Below are 25,602 nucleotides of genomic sequence, written 5' to 3' on the forward strand. Positions count from 1 at the left end.
ATGTATCTGCTAATCCCAAACTCCTAATTTATCCCTCCCTCCCTCCTTTCTTCCCCTTTGGTAACCGTAAGTTTGTTTTCTACGTCTAACTCCTGGATCTTAAATGAAGCCATAGGAGTTAAGAGGCCACATGACACCAAGAGCATGGCGTTAGTTAGAAGCAAACATGGAAAGAGCCCTCGTGCCATGTTGCCCACCAGGACAGCCTTTCGGAGCAGGAAGGAGGCCCCACCGGCTCTGCTGGTGTGTGTGGTGGGACCATGGAGTCTTACGAACCTTGCCATCACATCAGCGCCATCCTAGTGGCCTCATGCAGCCTCTGCTTTGCTGGGCCTTCTCTGTTGCCCAGCATAGGTGATATTTTTTCTTCCTAACATCTTAAAGCCGCTCTGACATAGCTGACTGAATAATGTGACCTTCCTACAAAGCCCATGCATCAAAGTACAGTTTCTATAGTGAAAACATTGTCACCTTTAAAAATACCACAGGAAGGTATTATGAAACCTCCCTGATAACACAGGCTCATTAACAAAAATCCAGTCAAGGAAGAATATTTCCCCAAGAAAAACCTCTTCTGCGACAGCTTTACTGAATTTCCTCCTGTTCTTGACAAAAATGGAGAACAATTTGTCATTGACCTCTATGTAACAATACGGGCCACTGAGAAATCATTATTAAAGCATTCTTTGGACAGTTTAATTTTATCTCTAAAAATATGGTGACATTACAGAGGTGGTCGTAGGATCATTTAATAAATATCTTAAGAGGATACTTGGAAAGTGATTTTTTTCAGCCACACCATTTACAATTAGGACTCAAACCTCCCGGCTTCCCCAGCTTCACGGCGCCTGGCATTCTAGTTCACCCAAAATGCACAGGAGGATTGCCTGGGTTCCACACCGCCTTCCCCTGGACCAGAGAACATTTATCACAGCACAATGACATGTGTTCCGGTCTCTGTCTCTGGTTTCAACTCGGCTTAAAAATTCCCTGCTTTAAGAAGTCTTTGGTTCAGAGAGACTTGTACCAGTGATGTGTTCATTTGTGGGAACAAACCGAATGACAACTGGAGCAGCGACAGAGTGGCCAGAAAAACCAGTAAGCAGGTTGTGGGTAAGACTTTTTACCACAGCCTAGATGGAGCTGGGGAGGGTCATATATTTAGCTGGGATGTGACTGTATATGTTTGCTAAAACATCAAGTTTCTGTGTTCTTCACTGAAATGAAATCAATTCAATGTGGGGATAATTGGCTGTTGATGACATCATAGGAAGGCTGGCACGTATTCCTTGTATAGAGTTGGTATGTCTTTGAAAAATAAAATAGAAATGTGGAAACTTTAATATTACCTGGTAATGTAGTTTAGATTTGAAGATAATCTTGAGCAGGAATCTTTAACAGGAGGTGGGGATGGGGGAGACTTTTTCCTTTCTGCCTAGGAATTTATGACAGTGTACACAGAATTTAATGCAATAATACGGAAGTATAAGTAGAAAAACGGTACTTTGGGTTATCAACAGTAATAGAAAATACCTCAGTCTTTAGACATTTTAATCCAATGACTAATATTTAGAAGTAGGAAAACAATCCAAATTGTTTAAAAACCTAGCTAAAGTAACATAAAGGGTAGTACCAATCTCTTCTCAGAAACTTGGAATAGCTTTCACTGACAGTGAATTAGGACTTTTGGTTCAGAACAGCATTTGTTTTCAATCATTATGCTTGGGTTGGTATTAAACATGAATTAATTTTATCCTGTCAAGGACATTAACTGCTATTTCCTAGGTTAAGTTTAAGTGAAAAAAAAAAAAAAAAAAGAATGGAACCCAAGAGGTCTGTCTTAACCTAGTTTAAATAATCCATTATGCTCCCAGTGAATATAACGTACCCCTACTGAGGAACTGGGTAACAGCTATGAAGCTTCAGAAAGACTCTGAAGGCAGCTTATTCTATAGTATGAAAAACTGTTATAAGATTTTACCCATGACATTAGGTTAAACAAAAGCTACCAGGTAGAGTCATGTCAAACTGCCTTATATTTTGAAGTCTGTAATGAAAATAGACCCAGTACTTTGGTGCTTTTCTGTTTCATTTTTAGAAATTATAAAATAGCAAAATACTAGTTTTTTACTCAATACAAATTATTCCACTTAAAGCAATTTTTTAAATCTTCCTAAAATATTGTTAAAACTAATGTCCAACCAAAGCTTAATCCCCAACAAAAACTAAGTGAAGATCTGAATTGAGATAATTTACAACTTCGATCAAGAAAGACATAATCACTAAGACAAGGAAATAACTGTCCTCATCATTATCCTCATCACAACATCTAGAGATCCGTTTCTAAGACAACACACACACATTCACCTCCTGTTATCACAGTGGCTGGCTTTACAGAACACGTTTCTTAAGTGAGTGTTCCTGGTGTTCTGGGTTAAAATAAACAATGGCTGATGGACAGATGAATGGATAAAGAAGATTTGGTACATATATACAAAGGAATATTACTCAGCCATAGAAGAGAAGGAAATAATGCCATTTGCAGCAACCTGGATGGACCTAGAGATTGTCATATTGAGTGAAGTCAGACAGAGAAAGACAAATATCATATGATATTGCTTTTATGCAGAATCTAAAAAAAAAAAATACAAATGAACTTATTTACAAAACAGAAAGAGACTCACAGACATAGAAAACAAATTTATGGTTACCAAAGGGGAAAAGTGGGGGGGAGGGATAAATTAGGAATTTGGGATTAACACATACACACTGATATATATAAAATAGATAAACGAAAAGGACCTCTGTATAGCACAGGGAACTATACTCAGTATTATGTAATAAACTATAAGAGAAAAGAATCTGAAAAAGAATATATATATATACACACACACACACATATATACATATATATATATAACTGAATCACTGTACTGTACACCTGAAACAAACACAATATTGTAAATCAACTATACTCCAATTTTAAAAAATCAGAGAAACAAACAAACCAACAAAAATGGCTGGTGACTCAGGCCACCCAAATCAGTCTACAGCAAAGATGATTTGAAAATTTCCCAGAGAAATGTAAGATGTATAACGTGATGAATAAAGTTGACCAAAACACTGCGTTATATCCACCAAAACATCCAGGATCTGACACTTGCTACCTGTGTGACCTTGGGAAAGTCACTTCTCCTCCCTGGGTCTCTGCTTCCTTACAAATAAGATGGGGATAATGATAGTACCCAGTTCTCAGGACTGTCAAAAGGATTAAAGACAGTCTAGAGTCATGCTTGACACACAGTAAGCCCATAATAAATGTTAACTGTTGTAACTGTTAGTTTTTAGAACATATACTCGCAAACACACACACACAGAAAACAGAATCAGTGATTGTGTAAGCATCTTTATTTACCATAATATTCTTATTGTTTTTTACCTATGGCACTGGCATATACCAAATGCAGATGACTGTCTGCTTGGAAACTCATTTCAGTCACTGGGTCTCAAGACACTGAAGGTATGTCATGATATTCTTTATTACTGAATTTCATTAAAATCAGTCAACTCCTTCCAAAGTAATGAGAAAACACATAGACACAGCACGCCAAGTGGCTTATTTTAGAAGACATGATCACTTTGTTTTTCTTCACAGTCAAATAAAGCAATCTGTGTAACCATGAACGGTAACGATGCTTATTTAGTGCTTTTCAGTTTGCAAAATAATTTCAAAGCAACGCGTGAGCGAGCCCCTCCTATCCCTTGCTTTTGCTTCCTTTCCGAAGACTTCTCCACAAGCAGAGCCATGTTTTTCACTGTCCTCATGCCTGGGGACCCAAAGAGGGGGCGTGGACAAAGCAACAGCACCGATATTATTACTTTTGCTCATTTTCCTATAAGTAGTTGAAGCAGTGAAGAGAGATGAAGGCCTGCTCTCTTTTTCTAAACAAAGTCACAGAAAACCCAGAGAAGTGATAACGTTTCACAAAAGCATGCTCAACTTTCATCAGTACAAAGACCACCTGATCACTGTCATGGAAGCATTCAAGCTTTGTCAGGTCCCACAGAAAATTCCAGAGACTCACTCCTAAGCACCCCCCCTACCCCATGTCTTCCAAGCAGCAACTGCCACAGAACTGTGTTTTTCTAACAGACAGTTCTCTTATATGAAATCTTTATTTTGCAAACCACAGTGTGAAAGTGTGACAGAGTAATGAAGTTAAATCAACAGTGAGGCAGCTTCCTTCACCTTCCAGAATCAAGACCCAAGTACAGAACCACAGGTTCTTAAGCCCTGAAGAAACTGGGCTTCAAAGGCACTCTATAAACAGCAAACAACCATAATAGTAACAAAGAAGAAAAAGAAGCTACTTTGAAGTTACTTTTCAAAATTCAGTCACCTAAAAATAACATCATGAAAGAGAAACAAAGGAAAGACTTCGTCAAGTACAACGGCACAGAATTCGGAGGTCTATTTGATTTATATTCATTTCTCCTGGGAAATGATTTGTTGTTTTGCAAATTCTGTTTCTATTTGATCCTATTTGATGCTTCACGGGCTGGTGGTGGGACTCAGCATCACACCAGCCTTTACTGGGAAGTAAAACGTACCTCATGAATAGAACAGGATCCCCTGAAACCCCACAGGTTCCTGTCAGCCCTGTGCAGCAAAGGCTGGACAGCTAGGACCCTCGCTGTGCAGGTGACCCTCTCTCTGTCCCCAACGAGTTGCGAGTTCTGCACCTGCTACCCTAAGCGGGTCCACATCGCTGACCCTGGACCTGGCCCACCCTCTCCTCCTGCTCCATCGTCAGGCATCACCGGGTGCTGCCGGGCGGTACACATTTCTCAGCCCCAAGGCGCTCAGAGTCCCATCAGAAATAATTGACTCCCAATCGTCTGGGGCCAGGATTACAACAGGGAACTCTACTCTGCCTTTTAAAATAGGAACTCGGGGGGCTTCCCTGGTGGCGCAGTGGTTGAGAGTCTGCCTGCCAATGCAGGGGACACGGGTTCGGGCCCTGGTCTGGGAAGATCCCACATGCCGCGGAGCAACTAAGCCCGTGTGCCACAACTACTGAGCCTGCGCGTCTGGAGCCTGTGCTCCGCAACAAGGGAGGCAGCGACAGTGAGAGGCCCGCGCACCGCGATGAATAGTGGCCCCTGCTTGCCGCAACTAGAGAAAGCCCTCGCACAGAAATGAAGACCCAACACAACCAAAAATAAAAATAAATAAATAAATAAAACATTAAAAAAAAAATAGGAACTTGGGGAAGAAATTCAATTAAGAAGGAGGAGAAGACTATAAAAAGGGAAAGAGCAGGAAAAGACTATAATTCACCACAAAAGAAAATGCTGGGACACAAACATGAAGAGAACACACTTTTGATGTGACGGATGGGCCTCCGTGGTCGAGTTTAAAACACGGACGTGGTCACTCCAGAGGGCAGCTGTGAGTGACATCAGAAACAGACACCAACTTTCCAAGCACCCTTTGACCTCCTAATTCATCACAGGCCTTATACCATGAGGGCCCAAAGCCCCAGGAAGCTTGGACTCACCCCACGTACCTGGATATCCCCTCCGCCCACGGATGCTCATTTAAGCTCCAACACTGCATGACAATCCTACTTGAAGATGCTACAAAATAGGCCATCTCCTTCTAAACCGATCAGTAATGTCTTTGGATAACCAAAACGCAGAGTACAAAGGAAGCACTCCCTACCTTGAACACATCAAGCTGTTGGTTAATCATCTCTGTTTCCATGCCAACAGGGCCTAGCGATTCCTCATGTTCTTCAGCCTTCTGGAGTAGAGTAGAAAATTCATTGAGTTTGCTGTAGAACTCTTCGAGGCGCGTGATGGTCCCTTCCACCTGCTCTTCTCTGGCTTGTGCACGGTCCCGAAGCTTGTTGCACTGTTTGCTTAAAGCCTCCAGGTCCCGTTTGATGCCGACCAGGTCAGGAGAGGCTTCCTCCGTGGCCAGCATCATCTTGCAGGTCTTATTGGCATTGGTGTTGCTTGCGATGAGCGCTTCCAGTTTCTCCAAGAAGGCTTTAATAGCCTCCCTTTGCTTCTGCAGTGTTTCCACATCTCTCCCCACGGGGGCCATGCTGTCCAACTCGTCATCAAACTCCGCAAACTGAGAAAACATCTCTCGGATGGTGTTCTGGAAATGGCCGATGCCCTGAAGCTTGGTTTCTAAGAAGGAGCACTTTTCATCCACCTGCTGGCTGAGGGCGCTGTGCTCCTGGGCTAAGGCTTCTGCTTGGAGTAGAATCTCGGACGTGCCCTTGGAGTCGGAGGCCCCCGCCACAAGGTCCTGGGCGAGCCTCTGGGCCAGATCGACCTGAGGCTTCAAGGTCTGAAGGGCTTTCTGCTGAGTCTGCAACACAGTCAGGGACTTACTGCTGTAAGCCTGGGGCCCCAGAGAGTCGTGCATATCTAGCTGTTCCTTTGCACACTGGAGCTGCCTCTGAGCTTCTTTGGAAACTTCTTGAAATTCTTTAAACTTCTGGGCCATGTTCTCCAGAGAGAATTTCTTCCAGTGCACTTGCTCGGTGACCATGTCCACCTTCTGGAGCAGGGATTCCTTCTCCTCTGCCACCGCCTCTTTGTCCATTTCACAGACACTGAGCAGGCTGCTGGCTGCACTGTTTAGCTGCTCCACCATCCCGAAGTGCTGGTCCCTCTCCTTCTGCAGAGACTTTAACTGGGCAAGAGATTTCTCTGTCTCAGCAGGATCCAAGCTACACTTTATTTCCTTGAGGCTGTTTTGACACCTGTCTATCCATGGCCGGAGCATCTCCACATGTTCTTTATACTTGAGAGCTTTTTCCAGTGAATCTTTCACCCTGTCTTCTCTTTCTTTCACCTGCTTCTGAAATCCATCCCAGTTGGTTTTAATCGTGTTCAGTTGTAACTGTAACGCTACCTTCTCAGACCCTTGCGTTTTTAGTAACAGGTTTTCACCTTCCGCCATGGTTTTCTCATAAATGTGAGACTGGGCGGTCAAAGTTTTCCTGAAGTCTTTCTGATCTTTCATTAATGACTCCAAGACCTCGACTTTGGCTGATATCGGGGGAGACTTGTTCTGTTCTTCCTTCTTGGTGTCCAGCCAAGCCTGGAAATCTCTAGACATTTGCTGAAATTGATGAGAGCTGGCACAGGCTGACTGAAGATGCTGGACATGGTTCTCTAAAAAATAAAACCACAGACATGTTTATTTTACATCAAAATGTTGAATAAATCTGCAAAAAGCCAAGAGAAAAACCGCCAAATAAATACACAGAATAATCTAAACACAAGGGCTACTAGCACTGACTATGAGAACGACAAAAGCACTTACGTTATGGACAAAGGTGGTGGGGGCAGGGCAAGAGGTGAGGACTACGGCAAGAAAAGAGACAATGGAGGCTGGATACTAGAGCCGCCTCCATCCCAGGGCGGGGAAGTGACAACTGTTCAAAGCTCTAGGTGATGCTGATAATTAACCCATCTCTTATTAAATGTGACTTCTCCACCTGTGTGATTTTTTTTTCCTTTGGCCCTGCGACATGCAGGGTCTCAGTTCCCCGACTAGGGATTGAACCCGTGGCCCCTGCAGTGGAAGCATGGAAATCTTAACCACTGGACCGCCGGGGAAGTCTCCACCTGTATAATTTTTACCCATCACAGAGGCAATGTAAGGCAGCCCATGGGGACGACATGGGTCTGGATCCCAACTCAGCCTCTCAAGAGCTGGAGGGCCTAGGGTGAATGATTAAACCTCTGGGTCTCATTTCCCCAAGTATGAGCTGGCAACATTGATAGAAGCTGTCGTGGGGATGAGGTGACAGTGCGTGCAAGTAAAGCTCTGAGCTGAATGCCTGTCACGGAAAAGGGTTCCCAACAATAGTCACCATCACTGTAATCATCATAGCTAATGTTTGCTATCCATATCACGTCAAAATCAAGGAGTAAGTCTGAAACGGTTGCTATGATCAGTAAACAAATCCAATCAATTATTAAAAAAACATAAACTGAGTGCCTAGTGTTACTTGGCAAATGACAAACACAGCAACCAACGGGCTCTCCTCTGGCCGGCCCTTCTCAGGCCCAGGAACTGCTGCTGCTGCCTTGGACCATCCCGGGCTCAGCGGCCATAGAGTGATGGCCACAGCAGGCGAGAGAGGAAATCGTGCATAATGCTTCTCTCTCACACGGTTCTCTGGCAAAGCTTCCATGATGGAGCCAGACGAACCAGCTGTTATCAAGGAAATGACGCCAAGCCTTTTTTAATAACTGTAGTCGTCTCCTTTTCTGGTGAAACAAGACTGTCGCATAGCATAAACATTGACACCTTTAAAAACCAATTTGTTTCTTTTACTGTTTTTTAAATTGAAGTATAGTTGATTTACAATGTTGTGTTATTTTCTGTTGTACAGGAAAGTGATTCAGTTATACATATATACACATTCTTTTTCATATTCTTTTCCATTTTGGTTTATCACAGGAGACTGAATAGAGTTCCCTGTGCTATACGGTAGGTCCCTGTTGGTTATCCATTCTATATAATATCCAACGATAAACCATAATGGAAAAGAATATTAAAAAAGAATGTATATATATGTATAACTGAGTCACTTTGCTGTACAGAAGAAATTAACACAAGATTGTAAATCAACTCTACCTCAATAAAAAAAAAATTGTTTTTAATAGTTTGCATCTGCGAATCCCAAACTCCCCCTCCATCTCTCTTCTACCTCCCCCGCCCCTTGGCAGCCACAAGTCTGTTCTCTACATCTGAAAGTTTGTAAAAACCAATCTGGAGTACCTGAAGTTTCCATGGGCCTACGTGAAGTGGACTTTGCCGGCACGGGGTCCCCCTATCATCTGTGCAGAACCCCCCGCCCCTGCAACATTGTGTGTGCATGTGAACCCAAATCTACCCTCCTTGCATGCACCTCTCACTGTGAGCAGGTTCTCTTTAGGGGCCTGGTTTCCCCAACAGCTTGGAAATAGGGTGTTCACCGATCCCTATATCCAGGAAATACATGCATTCAAAGAAGACACACAAACCTGCTTTTTGTTCAAGATCCTTAAATGATTTTAAGATGCCTTCCAGTTGCCGACTAAGTTCAGCTTTCAAGTACTCTTCTTTAACCAGGGCTGCCAGATCCTCTCCCAGAGCCTGGGCCACTTTGATCTGCTTCGTTTCCTGCTCTATTTCCTGCTTCATTTTCTGGGCTGTTTCCAGCTGCTGGTTCATCGCGTCAGGGTGTGTGCTCCCGGCCACACTGCTGCTGAGTTTATTATCCAAGTCGGCCAACTTATCGGAAAGGCTTCTCAGCAGGCTTTGATACTGGGTGCTTTTAACAATGGCCTGGTCGATCCGGTCACATCTGTCCCTCAATTGTCCCGTGAGGCTGTCCCATTTTTGGGTCACAGCTGCCAGCTGTTCCTTCACAATCCCGTGGAAGGATGGGTGCTCCCCAGGTCTGTGCAGGATGCCCTGACCAGCCACTGTTAGCTGTTCACACTGAGGTTTCCGGGTATCAAATTCTTGCAGGAGAATCTAAGGTAAAGAGGTGACGAGGGCAAATGAACACACAAATGACTGGAGAATTAATTACAGAAAACACAACTTTTAAGTTTCTAAACAGACAGAAGTGGTAGTTAATTATCTAGTTTTTATTTGATTTTTGTTACTGCTTTCCTAGCTTTTATTTCAAAGGCAGTGCAATTATCGTAAACTAATACAAAGAGCAATGGTGCTTCACAGAGATTAACATTTTGTCTAAAATAATATCCCCCAAGGGAGAAAAAAGAGAATAAATATTTTTGCTAGTCTGGGGGAAAGGAACAAAAATTCATGTACAAATTTTCACACACAAAGGGAAACACTGCTTTTAGACAAGTTTACATCACACTAACACCAATTTGATTTTTTCCTATTTGCATTTTTCTTTTTACAGGATTTTTTAAATGCTCTATAGCATTTTACACCAAAGGAAATACACAGTGATAACAATGTTAGGATATACGAACTCATGGTGCATTGATTTACAAAGGTTCTTTTTAAACATAAGATCGACGTTTACAGTCTTTTTTGTAAAGATTTAGCCAATAAATCATGTCGCTCCGAGCGTGCGGGCTCACACTGGCTTTCATTATAAAACGAATGATCCCCAAATGTCCTTCTTTTAGTAGAAGATTTTTTCTATCTCTGGGAGACTATGGACAATTATTTCTCCTCAAACGTTTCTTTATATCTTTTGTTTCCATTCTATTCAGATGAAGAACATACATGCCTAGGACAGCATGTGACTCAACTACCCAGACTGTTGTGTATTTTCAGAGTACGGATCAGCTTCCATGCCCCGAAACCACCACCTGCACAGAAAGAAAGCTCACGGAGACCACAGCGGAGCGCCTGCGATTACGTCTGACTTACAATTTACATATGTTTCTCCCCCTGTGGATTTATCTGCTCATAATTAGATGAGTCTAACTAACCCTGCGGGTTTCAAGGTTCCTCCTCTTCTTCCCTTCTTTCTCTTCTTACTTTGTCTCCCCCACTCAGGGATGTTTTGCATGAGCTTTATAAGTTTCATTATCTACTACCACAATCAAAATGAATAAAACCTCAAAGGAGTCATTTCTAAACAATATACTAGCTTCTCATAAAAATGTTATTACTTATGCAATCATATTAATACTTCAAAGAAAGTCCTCTTTAACAGGGTCTCTACAAACCACAATATGACTGAAACGATCAAGGGACCTGACCATACTCGTGGGCTCGGTGGACCCCTCAGGGATGCTCCAGGGATGCTCCAGAGCTTTGCTTCTCTGGGGGTTTCCCGCCAGCCTCACGACGGTACCTCGTGGGCATCTGACACATTACAAATACCCTCCGAGACAGGCAGAGCACATACCATCCAAGGTAATGTATTTCTAATGAAAACATCTGTCTTGTTAAGTCAGGTAGGACTCACCTGCACCTGCTGCCTTTGTGTGTTCAGCATATTTGGGTCAATCGACAAGGGCCCAAGGACACTGACCATCAGTTCTTTTTCCGCAAGCCACTGTTTTAACTGAGCCTCCACCGTCTGGAATTGGGTTAGATTATTTGAGGATTCTTCCAGTTTTTGTCGTCTATCAACTGTTAACTGATTGAGTTCTTGCCACTTAGAATCTAGAAGAAAAAAAGATAGAGGATGAAACAGATGCTTGTTTTTTATACATTTAATACAACTGTATCTATGAAGATTGTAGGACAGGACTCTCCTTACATAGTCAATTAAAGACTAATCTGTGAGTTAATCGCATTTAACAATACAGATTTTATGGTCCCAATGGTTGTGTGTCAACTGAAGTGTAAGAAAAATAGATTTGAATCTGATTGTGGAAGATGCTATAGATTATGGAATATTCCTGAGAACCCTCATTCCTTCTAGAAGTCCTACAGAGTCTGTTTATTCAACTAGAACTGACCCACTAGAACAATGAACATGTATCCTTTTCTTTAATAGCACACCTTCAACGACCAGATGGAGGTAAGTGACTCCCAAATGTGTGTATCTACACCCAGCCATGCTCTTCTACGCAAATCACACATCAGCAGCCAGCTGCTCGGAAGTTACAACAGGAAATCTCACCAACCCTTTAAATTCAATGTTGGGGAAAAAAACTCACGATATTCCTATCAAAATGGGTAGGTTTTTGCGACTTCTAGACTTCTTTTGAAGGTTATTCTCATGCACGTCATGAAATGCCATAATTCAGGATGTTCTTTCATGACTCTCCTATATTCTCAATCACAAACCCTTAAACCCAGTCCTTCCATTCCCAATACCCAACTCCATGTTGGTCCTCATCGTGTTTTGCCAAGACCAGTACTTCTCAAGCTGGAGCTGCATCAGAGACCCCTAGAGGGTCTGGTCACACAGGTGCTGGGCCCACCCCCGGAGGGACTGATCAGCAGGTCTGAAGTGAGGTCTGAATGTGCGTTTCTAACACGTCCCCAGGGGATACTCCGCTCTTGCTGCCAGGAGCACCCTTTCCAGAACTGCACACCTAGACCAAGGGCCTTCTAACCAGCTTACCTGCAATTCGTGATCCTCAGCTGCAATGAATTTGGTTCTAAAATAACTTCCCTTAAACGTCACTGAATATGTCACTTCTGGGCTCAAACCCCTCAATAATTTACTCGTCACCAACTAGACGGCAAAATCTGATGACCTCTGTTTTACCTCCAGGGTCTCCCACAAAAGGGTCCTCGTCTGCTCATCCGAGAAGGTCTGTCCTCCGAGAGGAAGCCCTCATCTGCCCACTGATCACACGTCCTCATCGCAACAGGCTGGGCGCACAAGGGCCCCACAGCCCACATGCTCATCCCTCCCCCTCTGTCCCGCCCCATCCCGCTTTCATGATCCACTGGGTCTCACCCTCCGCTAGGACACCCTGCCTGCTCCTCCCGCCCTGAGGACGGCATGCTCCCTGAAGCCCAGAATTACAGACCATCCCTCAACACATGAGTCACTCAACACTGATGGTGTGAAGAGCTGATCTGACAGAATTTTTTCACCCAGTGTAATGCACTGAAGATCTGCTTTTCATAGAGCTCAGCCCCTGAAACCTTTACCTAAACAACGTCACACTATACGGTGTGTTCTAGTCAATCACAATCTGATAACGAAATAATGCAACTCAAACCATAAATGGATAAGAAGAAATATCAAAATCTTATCAGGAAGCTTTTCTGAAATATGCATTCCTCGCTCCCTCCACTATTCTAAGATGCCTTGAAAATATTCCTTCGAGTAATTCTGATATTCTAGGTGAGAGCCACTGAATTAGGGCCCAATTAATTATAATGCAACAGGAGTCTCTACTGTTGGATTAAACACACCTTTCAACATTCAGATCTCTTAGGATGACTCTTTCTTTTACTGGAGTATAGTTGATTTACAATGTTGTGTCAGTTTCAGGTGTACAGCAAAGTGAAGCAGTTATAGGCATAAGGATGACTCTTATTAAACTAAAACGTACTTAGAAACTTCTAAATTTATCACAGCATATCTGACTCTAAAGGAAGGACAAGATTTAGCTAAATATAATGGAACAATTCAAAGTAAAATGATTCTTGTGATAGTCATAGTAAACACACTATGTGCCAGATACTGTTTGTCTGAGATGCACACACATTAACTCACTGAATTCTCCAAATACTATGAAGTAGGGAAAAAGAGTATCACTGTCTTACACTCACTCCCATATCATTACCATAAGGAAAAGGGGTGATAAGGTAACAGGGCTTGTGAAGGAAATTCTGCATCTCCGAGGAACAGTTTATATAGGGACAGGATGGAGATGGGAGGAGGACTCTGGGTAAAGAGCAAACCCCCAGACTCCTGTGGGGGAGCAGCCTTCTCAGGCTGGTTGGGAAAGGGACCAGCAGCATGAAACAGGGGCTGGCGGGGTCCCATCAGAAACTCCATGGTGGAGAAAGGCACCCACCTTTTCCAGACAAACAAACAAAAAGGACTCTCCACACTAAAATATAACAAAACATAAAAAATTAGAAGCACCCAAAACCTAGTAAAAAATAAACCATAATAAAAACATGTGACTCAATACACAACATTCTATTACCTGGTATCTACCTTCTTCATAAACATAAATTTCGTTACTGTGTTTAGTGAGAAAAACACAAGATCTGCCAAGGCCTAGCACCATGTGAAATGACACTTTAGAATATGCAAAGATCGATTCTGAAACATGAAAGCAAATCCCAAAGTCAGTGAGATTGTTGGATAGATGTTTTCTGATAGAGATTATGATTTTTAAAAAATGACTGTGCTTCTGTGCACGGCCTCTGGTGTAAGTGGTAACATACCTATTTCCGTCAACATCTGCTTCCACTTGGGGGCCTCCGGAGTGTCTGGGTTCTCCTCCAGCAACTCCGTCAGCTTGTCTTTCAACTCCTGCACTTTGTTTACATTTTGCTTCAGTTCTGCCTCAAATGACTAACAAGGAAATAAAAAAAGTAACTTCATTAAAGTATGTCAACATCAAAAGACAAAAACACAATTTCAATAGAGCACTTTTTTCTCCAACATGGCCATAAGAGGGGAAAAAATCCACTGTTAAAGGCTGAAGTGAGTGAGGACCGGATTCAGCAGTGAATTATATTTTCTTTTCCTCTTCATAACTATTCTTCGACTAGCTGATAACAGAATCCCAAGGAAGAATGCTAGAGCTACAGAGATAATGACCCTCATCCCATCACCTAGGAAGAATTTCAAGGTATTCTCAAATCCCTTTGGAAAAAAAGGAAAATGACATCAGTAAGATTGTAATTAATCAGAAAATCAGTCTTGATAAAGGCTGCAAGATTTGAGACTACTAGCAAATAAGCACTTTTCTGGACAACACGTTACAGAGTTCAAAGATAAGTTAGTCATCTGGAGACATTTTTGCCAGCATTGCCAGAGTGCAAAACCGTTTTCCCAACCCTGACAGCTGTAGAAAGAAATACCGTGTATTAAACAAAGGGAAAGCATGAGCTCCCCTATTTTATACTGGACAGAACAGATTCCTAATACATTTAGCCCTTAAATACATCTTTTCCAATAAGTACTGGTTAAAATCCAAGACTTAAACTAATTTGAAGGTGGCAAAGTTGCTTGCACCCAACAGCTCACTCATCTTTATTACATCTGCGTGTAAAAATAAGTGACTATTAGCATCAATCTCTACAGAAAGTCACGTTCAACAAAGCTGGTGAACTATTTGTTGAAGTTTATAGAGCAAGAAACCAGAACGGGGTTCCTGACACGCAGTGCTCAGTTCTGAGCGCTAATCTGTTCTCTCACGTCTTCGGTAAATGGACCCACAGAGGATACCTTGTTCTGTTCAACTTGACTCTTCACAGCCTCAGTGTCCGTAGGTGTAGGTGCCTGATGCCATTTCGTGGCAGTTTTGTTCATCGTCTGTAACCACTGCATCATGGCACTTGATTCTTCCTGAGCCTTTTGCAATCTGGAGAGTTTGGTACTCAGTTCGGCTATTTTGTCTTTAAGTAAGAGGCCAAGATCTTCATAGCCATGGCTTATGTCACTCATATCCTTTTTAATGGATGTTAATCCTAAACGTAAGAAGAACAATTATATTGACACATTTTCAGGGTGTTAAGAGCTCTAGAAATAAAAATTTGTTTCACGTGCTATTTCCTTCTATCTTGTCAATATTAAGTCTACTATGATAAAGTCATAGAGTTTTTAGAACTAAAATGTTACATCATCTTACAATGCTACTTAATGACAAATACTTTAGGTACATTGCATAATACAAGTGAAATGAGATAGCTATTTTAAATGGAATAAAAAACCCAGATCATGAAATGATGCTTATTAATTCCTCAGGCATCAAATTAAAAAAAAAAGCTCAAATAATGTTATCCCAAGTGAGAAAATATCTCAAATTAACCCGAAAGAAGGAAACATAAACCAAATGCCAAGCTGAATTACTGGATTTCATTAAGCTCAGATGAACAAAATTGCATGGAATGTTATATAAACATGTTATTTATGGAGAACATGACTATACTCATACCATTTTAATTCAAGTTTGAAATTTCGATATAACTACTTCTCATCCCTAAAAAGATTTTCTCTCTCTCTCAAAAAAAAAAACCATACCAAGTAATTTAATCAATAAGCACTTAAAGTTACTATTTACCTTTATTTGCCAAAATATCCTGAGTATCTGTGGCTGTTCCTTCACCATTTAATATTACTCCACCTGCAAAAATATTGAAACTGAAGTCATCATAGATTTCTATTGTATTTTATATATATTAATAGTAGGTGGCATTAAAGCGAATGCCATAAACAGTAATTCTTTTAAAATGTTATTACTATTTGAAAATGTAAAATACTGATTCAATTTCAAAATCAAATGAAGGTCTGAAAGATCAAGCTATATCCTCTCTTTTACATAACATTTATTCTTAAAGTCATAACATGATCAACTTAAAGAGCAGAGTTTCAATAACTTTAGATTATATACATTAATCATTAACTGTTAATTTATAAGAAAATTTGGGGATAAGGTTGCTTTAAAGCTTAAGTTATTTTAGTGATACAGTCCCTGAAGCACAGAAGCTGGTCACTATGTGTGTTGCTTGAAGCATAAATGCCTGACGGACAAAAGAATGTCTCAAGTTAAGAAACTGAAAATTGTCTGCTGTAGTTACAGTGTTTTCATGGGTTTAATGGAGGCGGAATAAGGTAAAAAGACATGAAAGAAAAGTTAAAAGTAAAAGAAACCATTACTGTATCAACATAGAGGAAGGAGGTACAGTGGCTGGGGCACCTGGGCCCTGGCATATGTCTCACCTGAACTTAAACCCCAGCCCCACTAATGACTCCCTAAGGTGAATCCATCCCACCAAACTGCTGGGGAGAATAACACCTATCTCACGAGACCACTGTGGGAATTAAAGACAGTTACCCTACTGCCTAGCAAATAGGAACTACTTGGTGAGCTGTAGTAATTATTTCTCTTTAATTCCCTAAACACCTAGCACCGGTTCCTTTTTCATAATCAGAATATTAAAAAATCAGTTAGACCTTCTCATGTTAGTATGCCTTGGCTCTCTATCCAAAACACAAAAACATTTCCCCAAACTAACCACACGAGAACAAGCCTAAACAAAAACATTTAAATATCTGAATCTTAATCTAAGTTTTGTCCCTTTAAAAAAAAAAATCACACACACCGTGGCATTTCAGATGGAAGTGAAAATACCCTTTAGATACTCGAGATTAATTCTTACCATGCTTGGGAGTTGTCAAGAGTAGGAAAAAAATACTTTTTACTTATTACTAATATAGAATGGGCATGAAGAACTAATGTAAAACACCACAGAATTCCTTTCCTTTAAAAAAAAACAAAAAAAGCCTTGACTTTTCAGGAAATCTGATTAGGAGATAAAGGAGAGATCATCACACACGTATACTACCAGGATTGCCTGAAATGGGATTAATAGAGCAGAACAAACGGTGGGTGGAGAGGGGCCCAGCTCAACATCAGCCTCACAATGGGAACAGCTGGGGGCTGAGCAGGGCAGATAAACCAAAGAGAATCATCAGAAACCCTCAGAATAAAGATATGAGATCTGCCTTCAGTCTACTCTTGGATTATTTTAAACCTGATAGTGACAACAATATAAATATGTTTTAAACTTAAAACTCTATCCACAACTTAATTTTAGAACCATTATTTATACATGACTCTCCCCTTCTGTTGAGAAGCCTGGTAAGATTGTGATTCAGACATGCTGGCTAACACAGTATAGAACTGTTTTCTTTGGGAATAGTGTAAGGAATAAAGCAGATGGGAAGAAATTAAGAGAGGTCCACTCGACAGAAAAGAACCTGTTTCCTTTCCTCCTTACTTCCTCTTTCCCAGGAGACCAGACTCATTTCTTTATCAAAGATTTCAAATAGAATTTCTACATCCCCATCAATTAGGTAAAAACAAACTGGAATCTGATCTTTCCCCTTCCCCAATATAATGTTCCTTATTCTTACAGATGAATTTGGTTACATTTTAAATTGTAGTATTTAATAAGATAAAACCTAAGAGATCTGAAATTTGACCAGAACAGACACTTTTCCGTGGCAGCGTTTAGGTTGTTTAGAGATGCCATCTTTCTTGTCACTTTCCCTTCGTGTTTCTGAGGTTATTTTACGCATTAATTTTTAAAAATAACATACACAAATAAAATCAACATGGGTGGACCCAATTCTTATGGGTTTTACCACAAATGTAAATAAAGCACTTACCTGACTTAACTGCTGCCATGGCCTTTGCAGGGGTCATCACGGCACTTATTAGGTTACATAGTGAGATCCCACTGTTGTTGACTTTCTGAATCTCGGGTGTTTTTAAGCTCCACTTCTCTTGTAATTTCTTGAGATATAAAAACACATTATTTTTCAGTCTTTGTAATCTTTTCCAAGTTACACATTATAATTCAATGTCTTAAACATATCTTAAAACAGTGATGATTGTGGGTTCTGACTTATGGGATGGAAGAAAAGGACAGCATCTCTATTTGTTCCAGCAGCCCAGGTGACTGTTAACACTGTTAATAGTGAGGAGTGGGGTGGGGTCCATCCTGAATTCTGCTCCCAGCCACAGGGGAAGCCAGGCTAGTCCCAGCTGCCACGGGTTCCAAAGTAACTGTCAACTGTAAGTCTGCAAAACTGTACTAGGTAACAGTCAAGTTAAAAAAAAAAAAAGTAGTAGAAACAATTTTAAAAAATGGAAATTCAGAATTCCATTTAATAGTGAATTTTAATCATCAAAACTTCAATGAATTTTAAAGGACACACAACTCCACAAATTTGGAGTGGAAAACTTGCCATAACTGGTCCTAAGTTTTATGACTGAGTCAGATGACAGAAGACTCACACACTAGAGATTCAAATAGCTTCCATCTTCAAATACTGGTTAGAGTGATATATCTAAACTAGAGCAAAATGCTGAGTTGAAGAGAAGGATATTTTACTAACATTACGAAAAATGGTATAAAAAATAAATTAAGTAGAGATGTGGTGGGGAAAGAAACTCGGACCAGTCAGCAACTCACAAATACGTCTCTTTAAAAAAGCAAATTAACTGAAAGTCTGTGTCCTTCTTCGAAAGGATCAGTTAAACCCGTCATGATTTCCAAATATCACCAAAATACACTGTACATACATGAGGTTCTAACTTATGTGCTATTAGGTAAAAGGAAACCTCTCACTCCTAACACAGGCAAGTGAGAAATTCTTATCAGACACGGACAAGGATTCACCTTAGTTTCTTCCAAAGATTTCCCTAAATCCTCTGCACCAAAAGAAGGCTGCACAACAGGAACTCTTTCTGTGGTTTCTTTTATCCACGACTTTAATGATTTAACCAGAACTTGAAAGGCATCCATCTGTTCTTGACAAGAAGATACAGCTTCTTTTCTAGATCACAAACATCATTGACAAATTTAAGCCACAAAGGGAGACACTCCAAAGGACTAATTACTAAAAAAATAAATTATTATTCCCATTTCAAGCTTAACATTAAGAAAAAATCTTCCCCCAGGCACACTCCAATCCTCAGATACAGGAGGAAAGGTGTCATAGGTGGCAAGTGAAATCAGCTAAATTACTCCTTGTCTATTTCCTCAGTAAAGTCTGTAGATCAAGATAGGAACAGTTAAGATATTTGTAACCCATGTGTAACGGCTCTCTATAATGCTACGTACACTCTAAAGCCATATATAAACAGCTTTAACATGATTTAGAGTCAGTGAGCTTTTATCTGTCCGCTTTATATGGTGCTAAACGCCAGCAGGCTGAGAACCAGAGGGGAAACACAAGTCACTAACATGAGGGAAACACAGCTCCACCTAGTGTCACTACAGTCACTTTAGTGGATGGGTAAACTGGGTCTTTACAGAGAGAGAGGACAGGTTTGAGTTTCCAAAAACGAGGTGAGACCTAGTGATGCAGAACTTAATGTGCACCTCCCCCACGGATACTCAGAAAGCTCCACAGTGAACTATACGGATCTCTCTGTACACTCAGCACCACAGAGGGAGGGCACACGCCTGGCACAGGTACAGCTATGAGGACAGTTAGATTTGGTAACTGGATACCATGTAGATGGCATGTGCACGTGTGCAGGTGTGTGGATTATTAGCAGAGAGTACATGGCTGGTAAACTAATCACCGATGACCACATGGTTTGATAATTGGACCCATCTGACAGAAGAAACAACCTAGAGTTTACCCAGGGAAACCAAGAATATTTCTTCTGTGTCATGTGAATTAAATAGGATGGAAATGATAGCTCTGTGAGTAGTCCAGACAGGACTCAAAAGTTTTAGGTAGACAATTCCAAAGAAATGAAGAAGAATAGCTGAAAGAGAAATGACTACTTTCTGTCTTTTGGGGGGCTTCTGTATGAACTTTGGCAAAACCAGATGTATATTCTCAACTCGCATGAGATCAGAAATATAAAACTCAATCACAAGGCTCACACCCCTGTACAGCTTTTTACCTTAATTTAGGTTCATTCTCTTGTCTCTTACCTTGTTTGTTCGTGGAATCATGTCTGATCTACAACTCTTCAAAAAGGAAACTATTTTACAAAAAAAAAAAACCAAAAAGCCATCCAGAACTATCCAGAACTATACTGGAATGATGTATTGTTTCTGAATTGAGCCCAGAAAGCAGTGAACCATGGGCTATCTTTCAAGGTTATTTCTGCCTTTGCAAATAAAAATGTAATAGCCAAAGGCTTCAGACTACAGTGAGTTTAGACTACTTTCAGTAAAACACTACCACCACCATTTTCCTTACACAGTGCCTTCTATAAATACTTTCATGTAAGAAGTAGTGAATTTCCCTCCTAAATACTTTAACAAAAACTATACTTAATTTTAACAGCAAAAAAAATATCCATATTAAAGTACTTATAAAGTAGCCCTATGCTTATTCTCAAGTTTCCAAAAACTGTTCCAGGTAGCTACATAACTAAATAAAAATCATGCATTCCAATTAGTATCAAGTAGAATAAAATCCAATTTCTTAAGTGGTGCTTACTTTTCTTTGACAGTATCCTCCATTTCCTTGAATTTCTTTGACAAATTATTTGTTTTTTCAAAAACCAGAGCTTTATCCCCTGGCAAGCCATGGCTGGAGATCTCCTTCAAGAGATTCTGCAAAACTTCTAGATCTTTCCTGCGTTCTAGCAGTTCAGAAGTTGATTCCTACAAAGCATTTAGATATTTCATCAATATAAGATGTTGCTACGAACATAAAGAACAGACTGGTGGTTGCCAAGGGGGAGGGGCTTGGGGGAGGAATGGAGTGGGAGGTTGGGGTTAGCAGATGTAAGCTTTTATATATGGAATGGATACGGAACAAGGTCCTACTGTACAGTACAAAGAACTATATTCAATATCCTATGAAAAACCATAATGGAAAAGAATATTTAAAAAAGAATGTATATATATATATATGTGTAACTGAGTCACTTTGCTGGACAGCAGTAATTAACACAACATTGTAAATCAACTATACTTCAATACAAAAATTTAAAAAAATATAAGGTGTTGCTAGATCTTCAAAGGGCATCCCATCAAGATGTAGGTATGGGACCAGAATGGCTCCACTCAGAATTTCACAGAATGATCCTGCCTATGGTCTAAGTATAAACAAACATGTAGGCAGGCTGTTTGAAAGAGAACAGTTTAATTTAATTTAAATATGCACTTTACATTCTGCCTCTGTGGGCTCTGGAATAAGATATGTATATCACCTATGATATACAGAAAATGAGAGATGGTGTTCACTTCTGATTAATGAGCAAAGGCTTCAAGGAGAAGATGAGCTTTGAAGTTGTTAAAGGAGGAAAGCATAGATCTAACCAATCCATCAGCAATTAAAATGATGCTTGTTAATCATAACTCTGCCAATAAATGTATGTGCTTGTCTTAGCTGTTGATATATTTAATCAGCCTTGTGAATTCCATGGGAAACATACCTGCATAAACTGAGACAACTCAGTAACATCCTTCTCAGGCACGTCTGCCTCAGTAAGAGCCTGGGTTTTGGTTTCTAAGAATGTCTGGAGCTTTTCTGAGAGGTTCTCAAACAGCTCCACTTTGGTTTTGAGTTCCTCCATTTGGGCAAGTTTTTCTTTGTGTTTGCGACTTGCTTCTGAAAAGCGAAGGGCTAAGTCCTTCATCCTGGCCTGCAGCGAGGATGCGGTGGACGGGTCTGTGGTCTCTGTGAACCTCTTCACTTTCTCATTCATGGCATTTATGCTGCCCTGCCGCCCCGCGATGTCCTGGTCCAACATCTGAAATGAACCAAATACCGCACACGTAACCTAATGATATTTACAAATAATGTCAGACTTGTAAAAATTACTATTCAGAACAACAGAAGTTTGAGCCACCTGTGACTAAGGAAGCTAATGGGAGTGACAGACAAGCTGATTGGTCCCTGGAGGAATCCCATCCCCAGTCCCCGCAAGGAGACTGGAGAACAGCTGGCTGGCTGCCCTGGCGACGCAGGAGACGGCCGCCACTCAGCAACCCCGGGATCTCCTGCAGCCCAGGGATTATCCACGGTCCTGATTTTTCAAAGGCTAGACAACAACAAGGCTGATCTGATTAACCTCCTAGGCAGCTGGCTGAAGCCGTGAGGAATAAACAGGACCCGGTGTGCGGGGGTGCCCTGTACCATGAGTGATGTTCATGAAAAGTACACAGAGGGAAGTCCCTCTGTGCTCCTTCATGGAAAATCGCTTCGCACACTTGTCTCTATGCACGCGCTACTTTCCATGTTCTTATATTCAGGAGACATCTCTTTATGCCTTAAATTTCTCTTAAATCTACCCATCCTTGGAGCTTACCATATTTTTTTTCGATATATTACAATTTTTTAATTGAGATATAATTGACATATGTATAACTAACTGTTATAATAATGTTATACCAGTATATTAGTTTCAGGTGTACAACATAATGATTCGATAATTGTAAATATTGCCAAATGATCACCACAATAAGTCTAGGTAGTGTCCATCACCACACACAGTTACAATTTTTTTTCTTGTGATGAAAGCTTTTAAGCTCTACTCTCTTAGTAACTTTCATACAATTATTTTTAATTTATCCAATATTCAGTGCTGTTTTAGCAAGAGAACCCAACAGTATATACAGTTCAAGTTCCTGGGAAGAATAAGTCTGTGTTTTTTCTTAAAGAGAATTATAAGGTTCTGGTCCCTGCCATCTAGAATGATGTTTATAGCCCACGATTCATATGCTGAGAAAGATACACATACAAAAGAGCAAATAATGTTACACTAACAAGAACATTCAAGTTCTTCATATATCGGTTTATGTCTGCACACGGAAAAACCCAGGATATATGAATTTTAGGGATGAAAATGTGTAGGGAGAATCAGTGAAAGGGTTTGATATGGGCAGAGCATGAAAACATCCACACTTTTTGAATAACCTGAGACACTGGGGTTTTTTTTTCATCTAAAAGTGGTCTGTTTGTTGGAAGTCACTTACGATGTTTTTACTGATGACGTCCTGCAGAGCGGCGGAGTTCAAGGGCACGGGACGCTGCTCTTCCAGCGAGCGCTCCACACCCGCCATCCAGTCCAGCATCTCATCCAGGCCGTCCTGCACACTCAGAGAGCGGGTCAGGGTTATCTGCAGCTTCTCGTTTCGTTCACTGACAGACTTGGACAGGTCATCGTATCTCCCGACAATGTCACCTAGTCCAAAAGGATCGGGAAACTTTAACCACTAAGTTCTCTTTGCGCCGTTCCTATGCAAAACACACTAAGGAGAGTCATAAAAATTCCTACACTAGAATTGGAAGAGGAAAAAAGGGTGAAATGATAAATTCATAATGCATCATCAGAGCACCACCAAAACCTGAAAAAAGAAAGAAAAGATCCTAGTGGAAAATAAAAACCTAAAAATTTTTAAATAGTATATATGTGTAAATATAATTGTGTGTGTGTATGTGTGTGTGTGTGTGTGTGTGTGTATATATATATATATATATATATAATCTTCATTTGAAAAAAGTATTTTTGGATGCATAAACATTTGAATTGTCCAGAGAAATGAAAGTGATCCAAACAGCCAATCTTTGGAATAAATATTGGTTCTCAACCTGACTTCAAATTAGCCACACTTGATAACTACATGGAAAAAAAAAAAAGGTGACAGTCTTACAGAGCTAATCTCAATAAACAATATACTCTTATAAAGATTTATTAAGAATTAACCTTTACGTATAAAAATTATTTCAATCTTTCTTGCTCGTGCATGCTCTCTCTCTCTCATGTACACACACACACACACACACACACAGATTTAAGTTTTTCTCATCCTTCACATCCTAAGCAAAGTACTCAAATGCACAGAAGTTAGCAGATGCAAATGTACTGAGAAAATAGACAACACACAATGAAAATTCACATAAAATACAGAAGGTTGAGATGATGCGTCTAAGATAACACAGATAGAATGTATTTGATAAGTTTAATAGCAGGCAAAGGGAAAAATAAACAATGTTAGCAGGCTGACCTGTCTCAGATAAGATTAACTTTACTTTCAATTCTAAAGACTTAAGATGCTTTTTAAAAAAACCTTTCTAGCTAGTTTTCATTCATATATAAAGCTCTATATTTTAACAACCTACATCTATACTGCAAGACCAATGAGAAGTTCAAAGAACAGTGGTTTTTAATGTATTCACCTCTCCCTCCCCCCACTCCACCTCTCTGGATAACAATGTTTTTAATCATCAATTTATCACCTACTGTCCAAGAATCTGAAAAGAATTTTAATTATTTCTGATACACTGTAAAATGTTTCAATGGAAGAAAATATTGACATCTCTATAAAAATGAAATCTCTTACATGCTTATGTTTAGCTCATGGTACATAATCCATATAAAAAAAACTATTTCTTTTTGCTTGTTCTAATATTATATCATGAGAAAACAGTTTGACAAATTTTCACTGAATTGAGAGGTTAAGCTTGGATGATTGAAAGAGACAATCATGCTCCTTTCACGAAAACACAATGAAGCCCCTGAGAAGGGTAACAGGGAGGGGACAGAGTTTAATATGCACCAAGATGCTGAGGGCAGACAAGCAGCAGGTTCAAGTACAACCCTGATTTGAAAGTCACAGAGCAGATCATCTGAACTGCAGGCTGCGATTGGCAGGTGAGTTGTTTCTCAAATGGGTGGTTCTGTGCTTCAATAGGGCACCATCATATCTGTTTAGCTATGGTAAGTGATTTCCCAAGCAAAGTGAGCTACTTTAATAAAATTAACACACACAACATTGTAAATCTACTATACTTCAATAAAAAAATTATTTTTAAAGTAACACATTGTACTAGTTTACTTTTGGACTCCTTAGTAATAAAATATTGCCACTGAAGTAAATTCTTGATTTTAGTAATTAAAAGATATTTTAGAAAAAGGTACAAACAAAATTTACTTTAAGAATGTTACTTTTTTAAGTGGTTGGTTTTCTTAGAAGTCAAATAGATCTTAGAGAAACTCTTCTATATCTTAAATATACTTTCACATATTCCTAAAAAACTATGCCAGAGAGAAGCTTTAGTCTTAAAATAATGTAACATGGATTTTAAACAAATGAAAGTGAAATTGTGTAAAGTTAAAAATGGGAAGGTGTCAAAATGCCTCTTCAAATACCAGAATTACATATAATATCGTCTTTTCTCCCCCAAGCCCCTGTCCCAAGAGCAGTGGTTGCCAAGGTGGGAGGTGAAGACAGTGGTCTGGGACACAGGATCATTCGCGGTTTTATCTTCTACTTTAACATTTTATATTTTGGGGTCTTATAATGTACATAATATGCTAAGATAGCAATAGGTGTATGTAATTTATAAATATGTGTGCATCTCTGAGCATCTATATACACATGCTGAAAATTACGTGACAAGGTGCATGATCAAAAGATTCTGAATGTCTCTAGAGAACAGACTAGTAGTT

General features: G+C 40.2%; 1 protein-coding gene across 1 annotated transcript in view; it reads right to left on the bottom strand.

Annotated features, from left to right (window-relative positions):
• The window catches only part of LOC118903071 (dystonin-like), a 491,338-nt gene that overhangs the window by 92,446 nt on the left and 373,290 nt on the right, over positions 1–25,602 (bottom strand). The window contains 11 exon segments of the mRNA XM_036867747.1: positions 5,726–7,197; positions 9,061–9,556; positions 10,980–11,179; positions 13,883–14,012; positions 14,892–15,133; positions 15,727–15,789; positions 17,838–17,964; positions 18,854–19,010; positions 20,640–20,806; positions 21,583–21,900; positions 23,126–23,334. Of these exon segments, the coding sequence (XP_036723642.1) occupies positions 5,726–7,197; positions 9,061–9,556; positions 10,980–11,179; positions 13,883–14,012; positions 14,892–15,133; positions 15,727–15,789; positions 17,838–17,964; positions 18,854–19,010; positions 20,640–20,806; positions 21,583–21,900; positions 23,126–23,334 (3,581 nt within the window).

The sequence above is a fragment of the Balaenoptera musculus genome, chromosome 11 (assembly GCF_009873245.2).
Source record: "Balaenoptera musculus isolate JJ_BM4_2016_0621 chromosome 11, mBalMus1.pri.v3, whole genome shotgun sequence".
In the NCBI taxonomy this organism is placed as follows: domain Eukaryota; kingdom Metazoa; phylum Chordata; class Mammalia; order Artiodactyla; family Balaenopteridae; genus Balaenoptera; species Balaenoptera musculus.